Here is a 19,938-nt window from a genome sequence, read left to right on the forward strand (position 1 = left end):
GCCATTTCCATCATAGCAGCAATGTAATTTCCCAATGGGTAACGGGCACTGCGGTGCAGACTCCCAGTGTAATGTACTGTGGAGCTACCATTCAGAAGTTAGAAAGCCCTCTTTGTGGAAAGCATTTGCATTCAAATCATTGAGTCTGAAATTGGTTCTACCTGTCTGGGATCAGGACTATCTCCTGTGGGTTCCCACTGCCAGTTAAGTGCAGTTTTTATAACCTTGGAGCGCAAGGAATGCTAATGGCTTTTGATAGATGGCCTAACTATGTTTTTCTTTGGACTCCCCCTATGAATGTAGCACTCCCCCTCACCTGGGTTAGCTCCAAATTAGTCCCATGGCATATTCCCATCAGAGCCCATAAACAGGCTATAATGGCCCACCAAATCTGCCAATTCCTCACAATAATGAAGCTGAGCTGGCTTGGGGTGCTTCGGACCTCTAGAGGGACCAGAGAGGGAGGCTTTATTGTGACAGAGCAGTCAAAATTTTCACAATTTCTCTTCGTTTCATATCTATTAAATTCCAGGTGCCTCCTCCTGAGGTTTAGGGTTTCAACAGTATGAGATTTTCACAGGACAATAACCGTCTCAGAAAATATCACGGTTTCACGGTATCCCAGTATAACGCAATTATTATTAGTTATCAGATACAATGACCCTTTTTTTGGTTGAACAAACACTTCATTATTATTTCACAAAATATTATGTCCTGACAGACATGAAACTTGATATGAACTTGAAATTATTTTTTTTAATAACACTAATATGGAAAAATTCCAAATGTACACAGTATGATAACTGTAAATTTTCATACCACGGTATACTGTGAAAACCGGTATACCGCTGCAACCCTACTGTGGTATTATGTGTATCCCCATCCACCCTTTATTTTAACTCACTTCCACTACACTGTAGAGTCCAATTAGTGTTTACCAAGAGTAACAGCCAGAATGAACATTAATATGTTTGTGCTCTTTTATTTAGTCTTCGCAATTATTTTCACAAGTTGTCATCCAGTTTGACTGTAAGTGTGGAGAATTCTTAATAACACATCTCAAACATAAACAACAAAGTGTTAAGCAAATGAATAGTGAGACATTTGGCAAATATATACTGTATACTGATGTTCTCACCTAACCTTTGAATCCTTGAAGCAGGCCAAATCTAAATGTATGCTCTGATGAAAACCTTTCATTTTTAACTTGTGGAGGAATAACTTGCAGTTTGTTTAAGTCTCACAGACGTATCTTTCATCTTTGCTCAGCCTCATGTTTTTTTAACCTTAGTCTTCTCTGAAACGGCCGCTGCTGCTATACCAAGGCCTTGTTTAGTGTAGACATAGTTAAGGCCTCCATGGAGCATGAACCCCGGAGCAGTGACTGACAAGCCTGTAATAATCAATTCTCAAGCATGCGGTTCCAAGGCAATACTTGAGCTTCCTGAGCTGAGCTCCGAATACTACATAGCAATTTACTGACACCGTGAAATCCAATTAAAAATGCATTTGGACATTGATCACCTGATGCACCCAGATTGATTGCTGCTCAGAAAGCAACCTTGTTGTGTTTTTTTTTCGGCCAGGGTCCATTCACCTTCCCATACCATATAAATGTATTGATCCGCACACCCACTCTAGGATCCATACGAACCATTAGACATCCTTTCAGTGTTTCTCCATCCATTTATGTGCCTCATAGCATATTCCACTGAGCTAAAAATGGCCGGCACACTGCTTAGCAGACCAATAAGCTTCGAGACACCACTGTAGATCTACAGCATAATGAAGCCAGGTGATAATGTCAACTTAACTTTCCATTTAAAAATGCTATTCATCAAACTAATCTTCTGGATATCTAAGAGAGATAAAGAATATAAAGCATTCAAATGTTCACAAACATCTTGAATAGCTGGAGAGAGGAATACTTCGTTAGAGGTGGAGAGACATGTTTAATTCAAAAACATATAAAAGGTTAATTTGTACTTTTCAATCAGTGTTATTCACACATTCTCATTTAACACAACTGCCACCAGGAAAAAAACTACACGCTATCTACTGCGGTTTGAGGCGCTTGTGTGGTACAATGAATGTGAAAGAATAAATTGAATGCCGGTGAATAAGATGCATTTGTATGCAAAATTGCCGAGACAGCCCAGAGACGGAGCTGCAGGAAGACGGACTTGCATGTAATCAGGTATCAAATCCGCTTGTCTCCTGTATGCTCCGCCTGCACCGCGTTGCGCAGGGCAGAGGGGCTGGTGAATGGCGGGTGCTATTGTCTCCGAGCATTGGTCCACATGAATGACCCAGCCTGTGTCCACATTAGCACGGATCAACTCCCGAGGGTATCATCTTCTCAGAAAACAGCAGCTACAACACATTCGGCCAAATAACCTAACTTCCATATCCGGTAAAACCCGCGCTCTCTTTCACCCTTCCTGACTTTTGGCCAACTCAATCAATCTTTTCCTCGCTTTCTTCTCCTGACAGACTGCTCCACTTTCCACCTTTCCAGCGTGCTCTCTTTCTATTCCGCCACAATCTCCCCATTACGCCCACCTCTTCCCACTTTGCATCCTTCTCTTTCCATCCATGTGATTTCTCAATCACTTTCTCTATCACTCACTCTCTCTTTTCTTAATTTCTCAGTAACAATTCCCTTTACTGCGACTAAATATCTACAAACTTTTCACTGTAGGGTGTAAGGGTTCTCCTCTGCCCCGCAGGGAACCACCTCCAACTATAGCTGGGTCTGCACACACCCACACAGATCGACCTGGTGGTTAATGAGCCTGTTGAGTAAGACGGCACCTCCACTCAACATTGATCACAGGGGCCTCTGTACCTCGAACTCTCGGGGAAGCTATTTGTCAAGGTGATAATTTATTTTGTAGCACCAGATATGGTTTACCGGGAACTGGTTTGTTTTTTCTTCATGTGGTCTAGGGGGCCTGATGGACACTATTTCAGGTTCAAATCAGGGTCATAATGTGTAGCATGAAACACGCAGAGCTATAACTCAAGGAGGATCAGCCACAAACAGCAAAAGAAAACTGTCATCTTGCTGAGGACGCGAGGGAATGGTGATTTAGCAAAGAAATATGTGTCACATTTTCAAACTCAGTTCCCTACTATTCCTTCCCACGCCTGTGCAAAGACTTTTTGCCCTGGTGTTCTGCTAAGTTATAAGCATTAGTAGAGACACTGTGCGACTTAGGGAGGGAGTGGGAGAGTGAATGAAAGCTGCGCTGTTTTTTTTTTAAATCATGCTGACATGGGGTGCCCAATTATGGTGATATGGCCTGTCTCACCAGTGAGGCCAAACACCTGATGGGAGGAGGTGGCAGGAGCATGGGATGCTGGTTGTGGGTAGGCGAGGCTACCGCAGTGCACCGCTGCTCCCGCGTGCTCTCAGGATGTTCCACATCTCCCCCCTCTAATTGGCAGATGGCCTCAGATGCGAGATGATTTAATGGCCTGCGTGTGTGTTTTTTCCTGCCTCAGTCAGCCATTAGCAGGGACATCTGTAACGAGTTGGCCAGACGCACTGCTGAGAGCGGAAGCTGAGAGCAACACTTTCTAATGGGGGGTAGTGCAATGGTGACGGACTTGGGCAGTAATCAAAGCACTCTGAGCTATTTCTTTGGGTTATGATAATCGAGACATCTCATTTCAAATTGTCTGCGGCAGAGGAAAAAGCTATGATAAATCGTCTGATGTTTACCTCAGAAAAGCTGCAAAGAATCAAAGAGCACAGTATTACTGGGTATCAACTGTGTGACAGTCCCCTTTTGACTTTCAATACTCCAGAGCAAGACGTTTCTAGCTGAGCGTTATCATAAAAAGCCATTTTCATGGCTTTGGCACAAACAGCTTGGCTTCCAAGTGATCCCATTTCTTGCAGCTGTGCCGTAACCATCTGCACTGAATGCTGCGCTCAAGGGTAAAACATTAAGGCCTCAATGAGAGTTTGGTCCTGAAGGCCTCTGGTTTCTGGCTATCTGTCGCTGCCTTCATTTCTTACTGCTCCCTCCTGAGCATGTCTCCATGACCAGAGCTGGATGAGGGAAGGAGCTGCATCGTTGAACAAGTGAGGCCTTCAGCTGGTTCTCTATGTAGACAGAGTGGTGGAGAAGTGGCCCCGAGCCTAAGGCCTTTTAAAGCTTGATGGCCATCAGTATTCTTGCCATAGCCTCTGAGGAATTGTCTGCTACCTGCAAACTAGGTCAATTTTTGCATTATTTTAGAGATTTGTATCTCACTGTGGAGAAAAGAGAGGTTTTGCACACGCAGGCATGTAGACCCACACCTGCACTTTGTCTCTCTCTGTTTCCCTCCCTCTCTGCCTCTCTCTCTCTCTCTCTCTCAGCATTCTGAATTCATTAACATGAGCACATATTTTAACACATAAATGCCAATTTAAAGCCACAAAATGTGCTAACACTGCAATGAATGACTACACTGAGCAACCTTACCCATGCTGTGAAAATCATTTTAGACGGAGCACACGCCGAAAGACTAATTAAAATTGATAGATAGGACTAACGCTGATTATGACACTCAAAAACCTGACACCTTTATAGAGCTTAAATGCAAGTAAGTCTCAGTTAATATTTCTCTTCTCTATTCATGTCACACTGACGGGATTAACTGCAGTCATAAATCTAAAATAGTTTTGAATATGACTGTGCCATTCATACATTAACATTAATGAGGGAGTGACAGTGCTACACCACCTTGACTGTTTCCATCAGGTTTTATAGCAGTTTTCTCATAATTTGACTTCAAATATTTGAATAAGCCCACACCCACATACAATCAAATAACTTTCACACAATTTCTAATTCTAATCATCTACTATATGTGTACTCTCGGCTGAGAGCCTGGGAGGTGAATGAGGGACCAGGAGCAGATGGGGGGGCGGTAATGAGATGCAGAAAAAAGGGAATTGAGGGGGACAAGCCGGCTGGTGAGACACAGCAGAAAAATAAGAGAGGGAAGAAAATAACCAAGTATGAGATAGAGAAAGGCGATAGGAGAGACCCGCGTCTGAGGTGAATACAAATGGACAGAGGAGGAACACAGATAGAGGAGGAGGAGGGTTGTGTGAGGAGAAGAGATAAAAGAATGTGAGAAAGATGGATTCACTGTTGGCTAATGAGAAGACAAAGACAGTAGAATCCACATCGATCTCTGCCCCACAGCAAGCTGGCTTTATAGCTCACAGGCAGAGAGAGATAGGAGAGCCTGGGGAAGCTTACCTGAGGGTAAACAACCATACTGCTGTAGGAGTCCAAGGATAGGCTCAGATGTGTGTGAATACATGAATGTGTGTTACACTATTTATAGTGAGTGTACACATACTGAAGCAGATTTAAGGAAGTTTGAGCTGTGTGTATGTGGATGATGTACAGTATTTGTGCTGCAAGGGGGCAGGTAGGATGATGGACAACAAAAAATTGAAAGCAGGGTAAATGAAAAGATGACTCCTTAAATGAGTCATTATTGTGAAGCAGCAGATGGATTAAATGTGAGATAGAAATCAAATATTTATAGGCTAGTAATCACTCTGCATGCAGGGCGGAAAGAAGGAACATTGTAGAAATAGTTTCCCTGTGGAGATTACTGTACTCTAACTGATTAAATGACTGGGGTTGGGGGAGGAGAAATGTGAGGCTCAAAATTATTTCAGAGATGTAAAGAAGCATTTAACAAAAGTATGAAACTGTTGTTGACTATAACAGACACTCAGGTTAACAGTCTGGTGTCTTGTTTTAAAACTGGGGAAATAATTGGCTTATTGGCGCCTATTTCAGTGGTGCTTCAAGGGCTTAATGCTGTATACAAAAGAAACGCGTCGCTGCAGAGGATGACCACTGTCTGTCACTGTAAACAAGTTATCAGCACAGGTGCGCATCAACAAAGAGGAACACAAGTTAATTTGGTGTAAACACGGACAGGGCTGCGTTACGGCTGCAGAAAGCCACTTACAGTAGGTTTGAGCTGTTCCAGTACACCGCATGCCGGTCGCTGGCTCTCGACAGGTGCAAGTTTGTAAGCGCCAGCGTGATGAGGCTGAGAGAAAACGTTGCGAAAGCCATAATCCCTCCGGTGCTTGTCCAGCCCTGGTTCCCCTATCTTCCTTCTGCGTCCCCGCTCCTTCTGTCCCAGGCGACGTGTCGTTCACAACATCCCAGCGGTCAAAAACGCCTTTTCAAGTTCCCAGTTACCTTAACAACGGGTTGAATCAGGGTGACTTCTGAGTGGTTACGTGTTCTTCAACTCTAATCCCATTGCGACGAGACCCATTTGGACATCTTCACTTCTGCCAATTCTATTTAGGACTTCTTTGTCGTACCCGCTGCGCACTTTCAAGTCACTCCTTCATTTGTTTGGCAATTCTGCTTTCATTAGAGAGGAACAGTACAGGTAGTGATAAGGCAAGAAAGGCTACCACATTCACAACTGACAGCTGAGGTCGGTGTTTATTGTTCTTTACACAGCTTTAAAGCCGCTGGAGCTCCGCTGAAAGGTTTGAGTACCTGCCGCTCCTCTCATCATAGCAGCAGCGGCCACGCGCTGCGCACACAACGCTACAAGCCCGCCCTCTGATGGAGGAGCTGCGCTCACATGTCACATCTATTCTGCTGGCCCGCCCCCTCCAAGCATGCAGCGCGTGTGTATTTCAATAACTGTGTGGAGAAAATAACGTTATCCTGAATTAAAACCGTAGGAAAAAAACCGTGTTACTTTTTTGACTCTGCACTGTTCTTAAAGGATTATATTTTAGGTTAGGTTTAAGATGAAGATAAGATGCACAATTAGAAACAGTAGGTTTAGGTTAGGATAAGGATTGCAGTTAAGGTTTGTTTGAAGTGAAGGTGAGATTTAGGAGCAAAGGTTTAATGGACATTAACTTTCACAAACCATAAAAGATGTTAAAGATACAGCGCAGGTCTAGAAAGTTCTACTGTGTTTGTCTGTTTTATAAGTACAGTATAGGTTAGGTTCCGTTTTTACTTTGGGATTAAGCTGGGAACACACTAGAAGACTAAATTCCTCACCAGCTGTGAACTGACTCATTATCACACATTGAATCATTATCATAGTTAAATACAGCAAAGTTGTTCAAATTTCTGTCAACCAACCAGGAAAAATGGAAACTGTCTGACATACAAATGGGTGACAAATTCAAGGAAAAACCAGCATGATAGCGGTGGAGAGCACTGACTAATACTGGGATCAGACTACATGATCACCCGATAATGGCCCAGCTTGAGATCGTGAAAAATGGCAAGGGTCCAATCATAGCAGGGTCCTAATCTGACTCTGACCAAGGCTTCTGTTACGTCACTCATCTTTCTGAGACATTTTGATGTCCACGACTTGCTTTCTAACATAGTGTTATGTTTTGCAATCTGTTTGCACATTCAAATAGACACGCTGCACATGTCCACAAAATGTACGTTGGTTCCTACACAACTATGATCTGGGTTTAGTAAAAAAAACCCAAAAAAGCCACGAGTGACGGTCAGTAAAAAGATTCGGGGCTTTGCTTCGCCACCTATGCCTATCTGTGAGTGTGATGCTCAAACTGGTCTGAGGCTCAATCTGGATGCCAGATATTAGAAATGTATTATACAAAAATATGTCTTTTCTTTGCTGGCTTTTTTTTAGAGAGAGAGATTCTTTAGGTCTTTGGAGTGAAAGATTTTTGAGTTAACAGGGGTTAAGTTTTAAGGTTACAATTAGGATTCAAAATTAATATAGCCAGTGGAAGGCCATCATAAGTATAGTAATAACAAACGTGTGAGTAATTATGTGTGTGTGTGTGTGTGTGTGTGTGTGTGTGTGTGTGTGTGTAACAGTGAAATACAGACAGAGGGGAGTGCATGAAAATTTGGAGACTTTAATTAACCTGTTTAATTTCGCCTGTGGTGGTTTAACTACTCTATCTAGCCTAACGGCAGCCCACAGTATTAATGGCTCAGTTAATTCCAAATATTAAGCATTAGCCTCGGTTTGATTAACTTTGCCAATTTCATATCTCATAATAGTGTCCTTTTTGGAGGGGATATCAGTGATATTCACACCCATAAACGTGCTCATACACGCTGTTGGTGAAACTTTAGCTGAGCGATCCAAACATTAATCTGAATGACCTCCAATGATGAATGAATGTTCATTACACTTCTTAGCCGAGTCCCTGAAGGTCAAATTCACACTTCTTAGAGTGAGGAGAAGTAGCTCAGTTGTAGATCTGCTGCCTACTTCCTCTCTCTGCTCTCATTCATACACACTGTCTGTCTAGTTTGTTCTCGTTTGCTTTCACTCACTCTCTGCTTCTCTGTTGTTTTTGTCAGTGATGACGCCTCTCTTGAGTGCCCTCCAGGCATGTTGCCGTGGCGACTGGAGTAAAGGGGCGGATGAAAGAGCGAGTACCATCACTTTTTTTCTCTCAACTCTCCCTCTCTCTGTCCCACCACCTATCTGTGCGGCTCCACTGGATCACTCACCTCCATCCACTGTAACATTTGTCATCCTTTTGTAGCATCACACTCAGGATGAAAGTGTTGCACATAAGGAGCATATTCCTCCCATTTCTTCATAAACTGATGATCTCTCGCTTCCTGTTGTGTGCACCGACCACGCGGTGCCAATGAAAGTGAAATGGAAATATAGAGAGTGACATTTAATGTTTCCTGGACCCGTCTCAACCAGCAGAGGCACAAATGCATATTTATGATGTGCTTTGTGTGTATGAGTGTGTATTTTGAACATGTGACTAAGTGAAGCTTCCCAGTGTCATAAGTTATTGAACACATTTGTTCTTTCAACTTTGTTCCCTGTGATGCACTGTTAATGAATGCTTATTGTCTCCTGCAGCCTCTGCAGCTGCAGTTTGTTTTTTATCTATAGGCAGTAACCACTGCTCGTTAGCTTGACTCTGACTCTGTTCTTCATTAATTCATGAACAGCAGGTATAAGCATATTGATTATTTAGATAATTTGTAATCATTAATTGGCCTCAACGCTTTCATATATCCTTGTTGACTTGATATTGATTTCCTACCAACTTCATTCCTGGTGTAAGCAATATTCCAGTAGAAAATGTGCTGGTTTCTTCCTCAGTGGGATTTCTTTATTCTTCCTCCTGGCTTCTCTGTGCTATCTTTAATTTCCTACACCCATCTGTTCCTGTTTTCCCTACGTCTCATTTCGGAGTAATCTCATCTTTAATGTTAATGGATTAAAATGAGGTTGTCTTGATTGAGTTTAATGTCCAGTGGCGGTGTCAGTACACAACGATTTATTTGATTAATCAGTTAATCTAGTGAAATGTCAAACTTTGAATATAAAGTAACTGTGACAAAAATAACAACACCAACAGAAGCCTTTTGAACTTGGAGACACAGACAAATAAAAACCTCTGTGTGAAAGTAAGAGTATGTGTAAAAATGTATCTCTGGCCTACCGCCCATGCTCAGCATTGTGTCAGCAAACTGTGTTGACACAGTCACCTCGATATCCTCCCTCATTCTCCTTTCCTTACTTCTTTCATTTGGTGTGAATCTGCATTTTGCAGTCCCTTAACTCCAGTATGCCTATACAAAAAAGAATGAGGTATAAAAAAGTTATAGAGTGTGAGAGAAAGAGAGGAAGATATAGAGAAAGCCTGGGGGCATGGATAGATAGATAGGTTGGTTGTAGAAGAAATCACAGTGCAGGAATCAAGAGAGGTAGAGAAGGTTAAAGAAGACTAAAGTATAAACTGAGAAGCTAAGGAGTGAAGAGTGGGAAGATGGAGAGGGAGACATGGAGACATTATCTAAATGGAAGAGAGGCCAACAGTGTTTTTGGTAATGGCACGGTGCTAAGGAGAGTCCCGGCCTGTGCTTCAGGTGGGCCTCCCATCGTTTTGTCCCCTCGAGTGTGGTGCTTAACCTGCCTCGCTTCAGTAAGTACCCAGCTGTGCAAATGGCTAATGTGATTGTGAAGATATAAGCCCAGGATAATGGCATCTGCCAAGCAATCAAGGACAATGTTCCTCAGCGTCAGGGTGTGATGAAAAGGGAGCACTGGGAAATGGATGCTAGGATGAGGGCTGAGCCTTTGGGGAAGAGAGTGATATGTTGGCAGATGGTCGTAAAGGACAGAGGGTTGGAAGAGCAAGGAGATGAACTGTGAGGACAATCTGTTTAGAGGAAAAGATAGAAATGAAATAGCAAAATAATGTTAGGAGTAAATTGGCATGGATTAATGGAACAATACTTCTTAATAAATCAGAATGTGGTCATCATATGAGGGCTTGGAAAACGAGCAGAAAAATAACCACAATGCAGCAGGACTTTTTCTTGTTTTCTTAGAAAGCTTGAGCTGGTTTGGGAACTGCTGTTGCATGCTGTAGCAGTCTATAAAAAATCTTAACCTGTCTAAAAGACCAAAAATGAATGTTATATAATGTACTCTCTACTTTAGTGTGAAAGGTATTAAAACAATGGTTGGACAATTGCCACACCTACTTCTATTAAGGTTTAAGGTAGAGGTATTCTTGAAACAAACTAGTTCATAGAAGTTGTCTGACTACGTCTGAAGGCAAAAGTGGAGCTGTTCTGAACAGCAACAGTTGAAGCTGGAGTGAAAAGCCTGCCATCATGCTTACATTGTACATATAAGTGACTGATATAGATGTGTGAAAAAAAAGAAAAAGAAGAAAAAAGAGATCTTGAGAGAGACGTTCAAACCCAGCTTTCATTCTTACCTCGCACACCTGGCCATTTGCTGTGTTGAAATGGGTGTGCTTGTCAGATTGTCGGTTTTGGAAAAAAGAAATTGCAGCCCCTCCAATTCCGACAACATAAAAGTGTGGGAGAAGGGGGTACCAGACGCTGTCGACCATCTGACAAGCATGACGGTTGAAGCATACTGATGCCTTTATGGTGCCCCTGTATGGATGGAATACGCTTTAACCGGAATACTTAGTGCCCCATAATAAATACATTAATATAAATATAAATAAATACATTTCCCAAGTTTGTGAAAACTGAATAAAATATCAACAAGTTATCCACATAATGCGATAGGCCAAACATGGTCTCAGATTTACTGGCTTACAGCTCACTTAGTTATTGGCTGATATGGCTGGTTTATAGTTATCAGGTACATTGTAAAATATTTAATGCAAACTCATCAACAAATAAAAAACATTTGCTAAACAGATTGGAGTTTTGGCAGAAACTTTATATATTAACTTAAAAGTTAACAAAAAGTTCAACAGCTGAATCAGTTAGGTTTAGTTAGTTCGGAAATGTCACTACAGTATCGCTTAGTCTAAATCACATCAAGTTTGGGAGGTATGTTTAAAATGCTTTCTAGGGACAAGAGTCCCAAATTAAGTTCTGACTTTCCAACAGAAGCTGAATTTTGGTTAGATGGTAATTTCTTTATAGCCCGCACACACTTTCAGTATTCAGTAATTCAGCCAATCAAAATAGATTTAATGTATAATATTTGGCCCTAGATGAGCATCAAATCTCATCTAATTTAATCCGCAAGATTAGGCAAGACAGTTTTTGGCAATTGCTATGCTGAGCGAGTGATGCAGGCTCACTCAAAACACTTTAAAGACCAAACATACCATGTTCTGCCTTAGGCCACAGAATTGACGGGAAGTTTAAACTCTTAACTAAACCTAAATGTGGCTGAGAAGGTAAATAAAAGCTCATGTAGTGCACCTAAGGTCAGCCTAATGCACATGGTGGCCTCAACTTGGAAGACCGAGAGGCACTGAGCGGGTTAAGAAGGTGGAGGGGTGTCGAATGATAGAAAATTATGTTTTGACAGTCAGTAGGTGGTAGGGCATGGGGAACGCCAAGAATAGATGCACTTTCAATGGCATGAAATACTGAGGAGAGGAGAGAGAAAACAAGAGCCGAGCAGCATGTGTCTGATGAGCAAACAAAAAGAGGAGAAAATTAATAGCATGACTGTTACAAAGAAGAGGAGTATCTTCCACTGCACAGAGCCTTCAGGAAGCTGAAACAGACTAACTACAGAGTAACTGTATGTTGATCTGACTGGCATTGTTGCTGTAAAAGCATACGATAGATAGATAGATAGATAGATAGATAGATAGATAGATAGATAGATAGATAGATAGATAGATAGATAGATAGATAGATAGATAGATAGATAGATAGATAGATAGATAGATAGATAGATAGATAGATAGATCGATAGATCGATAGATAGATAGATCGATAGATAGATAGAAACGCTGTCTGCTTCTTCATGATGTACTACAAATCAATACAAGTAATAGAAAATCTTGTGAAGTGTTTTGTTCAATGCGGCTGTGTCTTGGAAATTGGGTGATTCACGTTGTTATAGAACATCAAGCATTAAAAATGCCTACATAATCCTTATGCAATAGCATTTGACAAGTATTGATAATCCTGATAGCATGGTGAAAGCTACGAGAGTTTTGAAAAAAATGCTGAGAATATCAGGAAGGCAGGAGGTGATGTTTATTGTACACTATCTTCTATCTGGTTAAAAGGTTTTTTTTCTCCTCACTTGGGTCTGTTCTTAGTGAAGCTCAGAGGATTGGTTTTGTATGACAAAGCAAACAACAGCTGAGTCAATAACCAGGCTCAAATCAGCAGCCTCGAATGACCACAGGACAAGCATCGATTGCGGAAGCAATTAAGTAAGCATCTCAATGTATTCATAAAGGATTGTTTCTCTCCTCGCCCTCTCTTCCTCTTTCTTCCTCCCTATCCGTTCTCGTTGCTGTCTGTTGGTAAGTAAAGGTAGTGTCCCTGAAATCCTTTAATGATCAGTAATTGGCTAGAAGGAGGGCATCACCAGTAAACACTGCTTCCCTCTCATCGTCTCTTTGCTAACTTAATGACACTCCCTGAATGGAAAAGATTTCCCTTTGCATCTCGTCACTGTGCTTGCCCACAGCTCTAATGAGAAGCTATGGAGGTAGAACTGCACTGGCAGAGAGAACTGACTGGCAGTGTGAATCAGAGTCAAAAGGCAGTGTTAGTCATTGCCATCACAGCCTCAGGGGTTGGCTGTATCCTGCATGTACAGGCTCCATAATGCGCACAGTTATTATTAGCATAGAAATGACTCACAATATACCATATTGGCTTGTACAGTACATGCAGCTGGAACACTCATATCAGTGTGTGAGCACTTAGCCCTCTCAGCCTTGTTATCCCTTGTCTTTCATATAGAGACTTAGTTCTGTGTTGTCAAACAATGATAATCCTTACACACTGCCTCCACTCACCTATCCATCTATCCTTCATCCAAAAATATACAGCCATACTAAACCTGCTGTGTCTTCACATCGACAGCTATTTTTTGCCTCCTCTGTAAATGTTAGGTCGAAAGTTCACTTTGAAATAATGGAGCATGTGACCTTTTTCTCTGCGAGCAGAAGATATTGCTCCTGAGGAATTGGAGCATTTTGGATGAGAGGGTGTACAGAGGAAGAGGGGTGCAGCAAAGCCCTGAGGGAGAAGGAGAAATGTCACAATCACTACCGGAGCAAGGCCTGGCGTGGACATCAACCTTTCCCTGTGTGTGCTTTCTGGAAGAAAAAAAAAAAAACAGCCGCTGGATTATGGCTTCATTTTAGGGAATGGGAATTTGAATGAGATGAGTGAGTAGGAAGACAAGCTGATTACGGAGGATGATGGCACACTAGATTCAACATTCTTCTAGCTGATAACTAATGGTTTAATTATTTATATATTGTCAGGCAGAGAGCAAAATGCAGTGTCATTTAAAGTTTACAAGCCTGTTACAGGCTGTTACTCATAACCATGCCAGTGCTGTAGACTGCTGTATTTACCAAACTGGTTTTCATGCAACAAGTTACTGTAGCTCAGCCTTATTATTATAATGGTGTCCTGTAATACTGCACAACCTACCTTTTCATTTAACCTGCATCTGCTATGAACATGTCAGATCAAACAGCATCTGTATGTATATCTTAGATCAGGTCAGGGCCTCCAAATAAACTTAATAAACTTCAATTTCAGAAAAATCAAACACTTGTCTCTGAGTAAGTAAACACAGAAATTACCTCTCTGTATTAGCTTTTGTAGCTAACTGCTGATGGGGATCAGATGATCAGTGTGCAGTTGTAGCTGTTCAAACTTTCCATTCTTCTGAGAAAACATTCACACTGTATCCATTTTTTTGTAATTATTTAATCTCTCTCATTGTCATATTATGCCATGTTATAAACTGCATCTGGCACTTCATGCACATTAGGAATTATTTGCAAATACAATTTAACCAAGGTCTTTGTAAATTCCTGCACATATGTTTGTGAATGGTCTCCCAAAATCAGATCAATTGTTGATTCAAGGGTTTGTCTGCTGGGTGAAAAATGAAACTCTGTCCAGTTGTTCAAAAGGTCTCCTGGTCGTCTTATATCCGTAGAGTACAGTATCACAGTGACACATGGCAGGATGCCCAGAAGGCCTTTACTTGATGCTCAGGATCTCAACTGAGTCCAACTGACGCTTGGGTCACTCATCCCTTTGGCTCTGGACCAATCCCAGCTAGTGATGCCCAGGCAAGCCGTCATGAGGTCAGTATGTCAGGCCTGACCATCTTGCACAACCCTCCGCCTGCGGGGCTGAAGGATCTGACTGACCTAATTAGCTGTTTGAATAATTGCCGTACTGTCTGGCATGTGGCTGATTTGGATGTATGCGAGTGTGTCTTGTGTGTGTTTTAGTGTTTGTGTCTATGTAACAGAGGGAGTGACAGTGAGAACAGATGGCCAATGGCTGGACTAAAATGAAACATTTTCGGAGCCTTTCATTCATTGCTATATATGAATCCGGGTTGTAGGCAAAAGTAGACAAGCCGCCATTACTGCGGTGGCACCTCCCTTGTTAATCCATGTATAACACTGTAATGTACCTGTAAAGGATTTCACTTTTTAAGCTCTTTTGCCAGGAAATCTGTCCAAGAGATCCTGTAGAACCTGTTACATGTTGAAACATAGTCATCAAATGCCATTAAAATAAAGGTTATAATCTACAAAATTTCTACTTTTTAACAAAATGTAGTGCAGTTTTAACAGATGGCTAGACTTCTTTTCTCTTCTGTACTGTTATCAGCTGCTCTAACAATACACTTAAACATTGGGGGGGGAGGGAAAGTAAGAGCCACAAGCTCCATGAAATCAATTTCACAAAATTTCACTAAATCTCCATTAAATCCTTATGTTTCGCTCACATTCTGAGCCAACCAGGGACCGCTAAAGACCAAGCAACCACGGGGCTAATGGTAGGCTGCCACCCTGCATAGTATCTTTTGCTAGCTTGGTACTAGGCTGAAATTCCACTTTTATATTATCATGTCTTTCCACTTTGTATTAAATGATGCCTTTCTTTAAGATTACAATGCAAGAAATCATGGAGTTTGATGATTTAAATCATAAACTAGCAAGCAATCCCTACTGGGTTTAATTAGTTAGCTGGTAGCCACACTGTGGAGGTTGGACAGAAGCGGTTTGCTAATGCTATTTTTTCCCAAAGCCTGTTTCATAACCAATTTCAGAGTAGTGCTTTGAGACCAGTAACTTTCACTTTCACACAAACTACCATCATCTGTCGAAGGGGGTGACTGCAGACCGTGAACAACCCAAACATCTCTGCTTCCACTCTTAGTGTAAAGTTTCATTCAGTTCAAATATGCCACACCAGTAATAGCAGTGGCGCTTAAGAGTGCAACACATAACTCAGCCACCGGGTCAACCAACAGCACATACATCGTCCACAAGTTAGGAGGTCTCACGCCTTTTGTTCTGCTCCTGATCACATATCAAAAGTTCTTCCAGACTGCCCTATTGACAGCATTTCCAACTGAGAGTCACGAAGCAATATCTGCCGCTATTTAAGTCCTCTAGTTCTGGCTTCTCCCTTAGCACCCTGGCTCCTTTTTTTGTGAACGTCAGTATGAGCCACAGGGGGATCAGTTGATGCTCAGAGAGCTATTTCAGCAAGCCACACAGACTGCCCTGCTGTAAGCACTTGTACAAAGGCCAAGTGCAATGTCTCAGAGGAATAATGTTAGTCAGTAGTCCAGTGAGGAGGAGTAATGAGCCAAGCAATCAGTGCTACTTGTCCATAGCACAGTGACACACAGCTGACGTGGTCACATATGGAGTTATACAAGCCTCATGAGGGACTTTGTGTGGAGCTACATCTGTTATTAGGCTCAATATACCCAGATGAATGGCGGCCATCTTGGAGGAATATGTCCTCCTTGTTTCTTTTTCTATGCTTTCTGATGAGCTGATAAGAAACAAGGGTGACACTTGTGCAGAGATGGTCATCAGATTCTATTGTTCTATTTTCAGCTTTATCACGCTACCAGACTGAGTTTCTCATGACATGATGGTTTTTCCAAATGTTAATTAATCTCCTGAAAAATGCCACTCAAACTTCAAGAGAAGGAAGGAGAAAGGCAAAAAGTAAATGATTGAGTGGGATTTATTAAAACCCCCAGAGAGGTTGGAGAGAAACTTGTTTAGCTACATTAATGTTGAACTTTGCTGAGAGAGAGAGGGGGAGAGAGACGAAAAAGGTAATAGCTTCTCTGGATTGAGGATGCCTCATTATTTGTGGTGATGTGAATTGCATCAAAGCAGCTTATTATGATCATCAGTGCTCGATAGTGGAGATGGAGGTGATCCACTCCAGGGCTGAGGGCACAGCCGTAGTGTGCTATTGATTTGGCTGTTAAGAGGTGCTTGTGTTACAAAGGGCATGCATCTCAGTCTTCCATTAAGATAATTATGCTTTCTATTGCCTTTCGCACACCTCTGTAGCCCGTTGAATGAATAAAATCGCAAATAATTAAGTTGCTCTTTATGTGTTTTTGCAGAGCTCAAGAAACTAAGCAGCTACGTGCCCTGTGCAAGGTTGTGCAGGTGCTACAAGGAGAGAAATACTTTTTCAGTGGAGAAACAAGACTGACTTTATCATAAACTACAGGCTCATGGTGATTTCATAACAGTTCCATAAAATTCTAAATTGGCCCTTCAGATGTTGAAATTTTGAGAGAGCAATTCAGTTTTGTTTTGTGCATGAACTTAATTGGGTGTTTGAAGTTACTTAGATGCTGCCGAAAAGTTGTTCTGCCATAAAAAAAAAACTGTCTATAATGAATGCAGCCAGTTTCACATTACACAGGGCTTTAAGCCCCAAAACTTGACACATTGCCCTCTGAACACACACTGCTTGTGGTCTTCTTCCACCCTTTTATTCGACACGCCAAGGGCCTTCTCGGAGGACCTGTTTTGTAGAGAACCATTTGGTATTAGCATTTTCAAAAGGGCAATCGAGTCAGCGCGTCAGAAAACAGAGAAAGGTCACCAGGTTTCCTGCCGCTTAAAACCTCCACACTCTATCAAGTTCTTGCCTTGCTGCCATGGACCGGCTCATGCCAAATTGAGAGATTGCCCATTTTTCTCCCCAGTGACATTAAGAGGGTCATTTAGCACTCCAGCTCCGAAAACCCTGATTGGTCTGAACAAGGCCTTTCCCCCCGAACTGCAGCAGACAGAATCAGTGGAATGTGGTAGCAAGATCTCAGACCCCCAGACTATTTAGGGATTGGCTGTGACATGACTGGCACTGAACCTCTGAGGTAAAACCAGCATGCTGAGTTGGGAAAGGGCTGAGAGCACAGGAGGGTGGTTGCGGGGGGATTTCTCCATGAACGTCTGTCTGGTTTCCAGTGAAACTGGCGGTGCATGCCTGGTGCGTGCTGTGTGGCAAAGCAAGCAAGGGCCCCCATGGAGGCTGGTTCCAGCGGTGGGGGAGATGTGCTTACACGGTTGAGTTAGCTAAGCCTGCAGATCCAGAGGGGACAGAGGGGGTGGCATGGGGAGGAGAGGCAGAACTCCAGGGAGCAGCGTGAGTCTTGGCTGTGGATAAAAGTGCTGCCTCGCAGGCGCTGATATCTCTGAGTACCCCGGGGTTGACCTTGGCAAGCCTGCACTCGCTGCCAACCCATCTGCTCATTATAGAGATGTAATGGTTAAGGTGGTAAGTGAGGTACCTTTTTACATGTTTCATCATTATAAAATCAGTTTAAAATGTTGCATGCACCAAACTGACGCAAACAAATTAATAGATCAAAATCAAATTATTGAATTAAATGTTATTTTCACAGCATACAAGGAAAACCACTAAGTCTTCAGCTGATATAATGCTGATATTTTGTAATTCACACCCAACCATTTCAAGGGTCAAAGGGACTTTATTAGATTTTATTAAATTAGATTACATTTTCAGTGCGAGTGTGAGTGAGTACCAGTGCAATGAAATGTACCAGAAAGAGCAAACTATATATATATATATATATATATATATATATATATATATATATAAACACACACACACACACACACACACACACACACACATATATATACATACATATAACCAAGTGGCTGGCACAGTGTACAGGAACATCTGCACGGAGTATGGACTGGAAACCCCGAGGTCAAAGTGGCGAACACCTACAAAGGTGGTAGAGAATGACCGAGCCAAGATCCTGTGGGACTTCCAGATACAGACTGACAGAATGGTAATGGAGAACCAACCTGACATCGTGGTGGTGGACAAACAGCAGAGGAAAACCGTTGTGGTTGACGTGGCAATACCAAGTGATGGCAACATCAGGAAAAAGGAACATGAGAAACTAGAGAAATACCAAGGGCTCAGAGAAGAGCTGGAGAAGGCCTGGAAGATGAAGACAACAGTGGTGCCCGTGGTCATCGGAGCACTCGGGGCAGTGACCCCCAAACTGGAGGAGTGGCTACAGCAGATCCCTGGAAGAACACCAGACATCTCGGTCCAGAAAAGGGCAGTACTAGGAACAGCAAAGATACTGCGCAGAACCCTGAAGCTCCCAGGCCTCTGGTAGGACCCGAGCTCGAAGGATGAGACCACCCGCGGAGGGTGAAGGACGAAGTTTGTTTTTTTATATTTACATATTTATATTTTTTATTTACAGATGTATGAATGACACAATGACATAAACAGAATAAACAATAAACCTATATATAGTATGCACAATATGAATAAACATAAATATGATATGTGCAGCATGACAAATAACTAATAACAAGTATAATGAATGTAACATATGAAACACTTAGTTGGTATGCAGTATGTACTGTGCAAAAACAAGTCATTTTGTAGAGTTAAGAAATTATTTCTGTATTCTTTGTTTTCTCTGTTTTTTCCACTGGTTTGAAGTGAGCGGAGCTCCATTGGAAAAGGGTGATGTCACATAATTCTGTGCACCAATCAGGATTCAGCAACATCTGAAATAGAATCTGATGACGGTTGGTGAGTTGTTTGGTCACTGTCAATAAAATGGGATCAGACTACACCCATATGGTCCTGATGGAGCAGATTAGCTGAGTTTGAGTGTTTAACTCTTCATAAATGATAACTAAAGATGTTTTTTCTTAACTTTAACTTTGATTGTTTCTTGTTAAGTTGTGAATATTTCATGTTATAGAGAAATACTGAAGATTTGGGCTTGTTTTTTCTAAATGATAAAAAAATAATCTGCATTTAGTGTATGTTTTAACCGATCATTATTGAAAATATGGGATCATTTTACACAAATGATAACAAAATTACTGATGTAAACAAACCTAGAGCAGTAACAGCCCCAGAAAATATTAATACTTTAGATTGTGTGTGTGCCTGTATTAAAATACCTGTCAATCAATCTGAAACTGATAGAGCTTTAGATTTTGCCAGTGGGGTGATGTTTACATTTGGATCACAGATTGTACCTTTCTGTGTCTTTATCTAAATAACCGTTCATACTGGAAATTATCTCTAAAATGCAATTATGTGTACTATACTT

General features: G+C 41.8%; 1 protein-coding gene across 1 annotated transcript in view; it reads right to left on the reverse strand.

The window, feature by feature from the left end:
• efna3a (ephrin-A3a) overlaps positions 1-6,639 on the reverse strand; it is a 56,921-nt gene extending 50,282 nt beyond the window's left edge. The window contains exon 1 of the mRNA XM_044172602.1: positions 5,995-6,639. Within this exon, the coding sequence (XP_044028537.1) occupies positions 5,995-6,104 (110 nt within the window). The 5' untranslated portion in view covers positions 6,105-6,639. The remainder of the gene's footprint in view (positions 1-5,994) is intronic.
• Positions 6,640-19,938: the final 13,299 nt, after the last annotated feature.

The sequence above is a fragment of the Siniperca chuatsi genome, linkage group LG17, assembly GCF_020085105.1.
Source record: "Siniperca chuatsi isolate FFG_IHB_CAS linkage group LG17, ASM2008510v1, whole genome shotgun sequence".
NCBI classification, from domain to species: Eukaryota; Metazoa; Chordata; class Actinopteri; order Centrarchiformes; family Sinipercidae; genus Siniperca; species Siniperca chuatsi.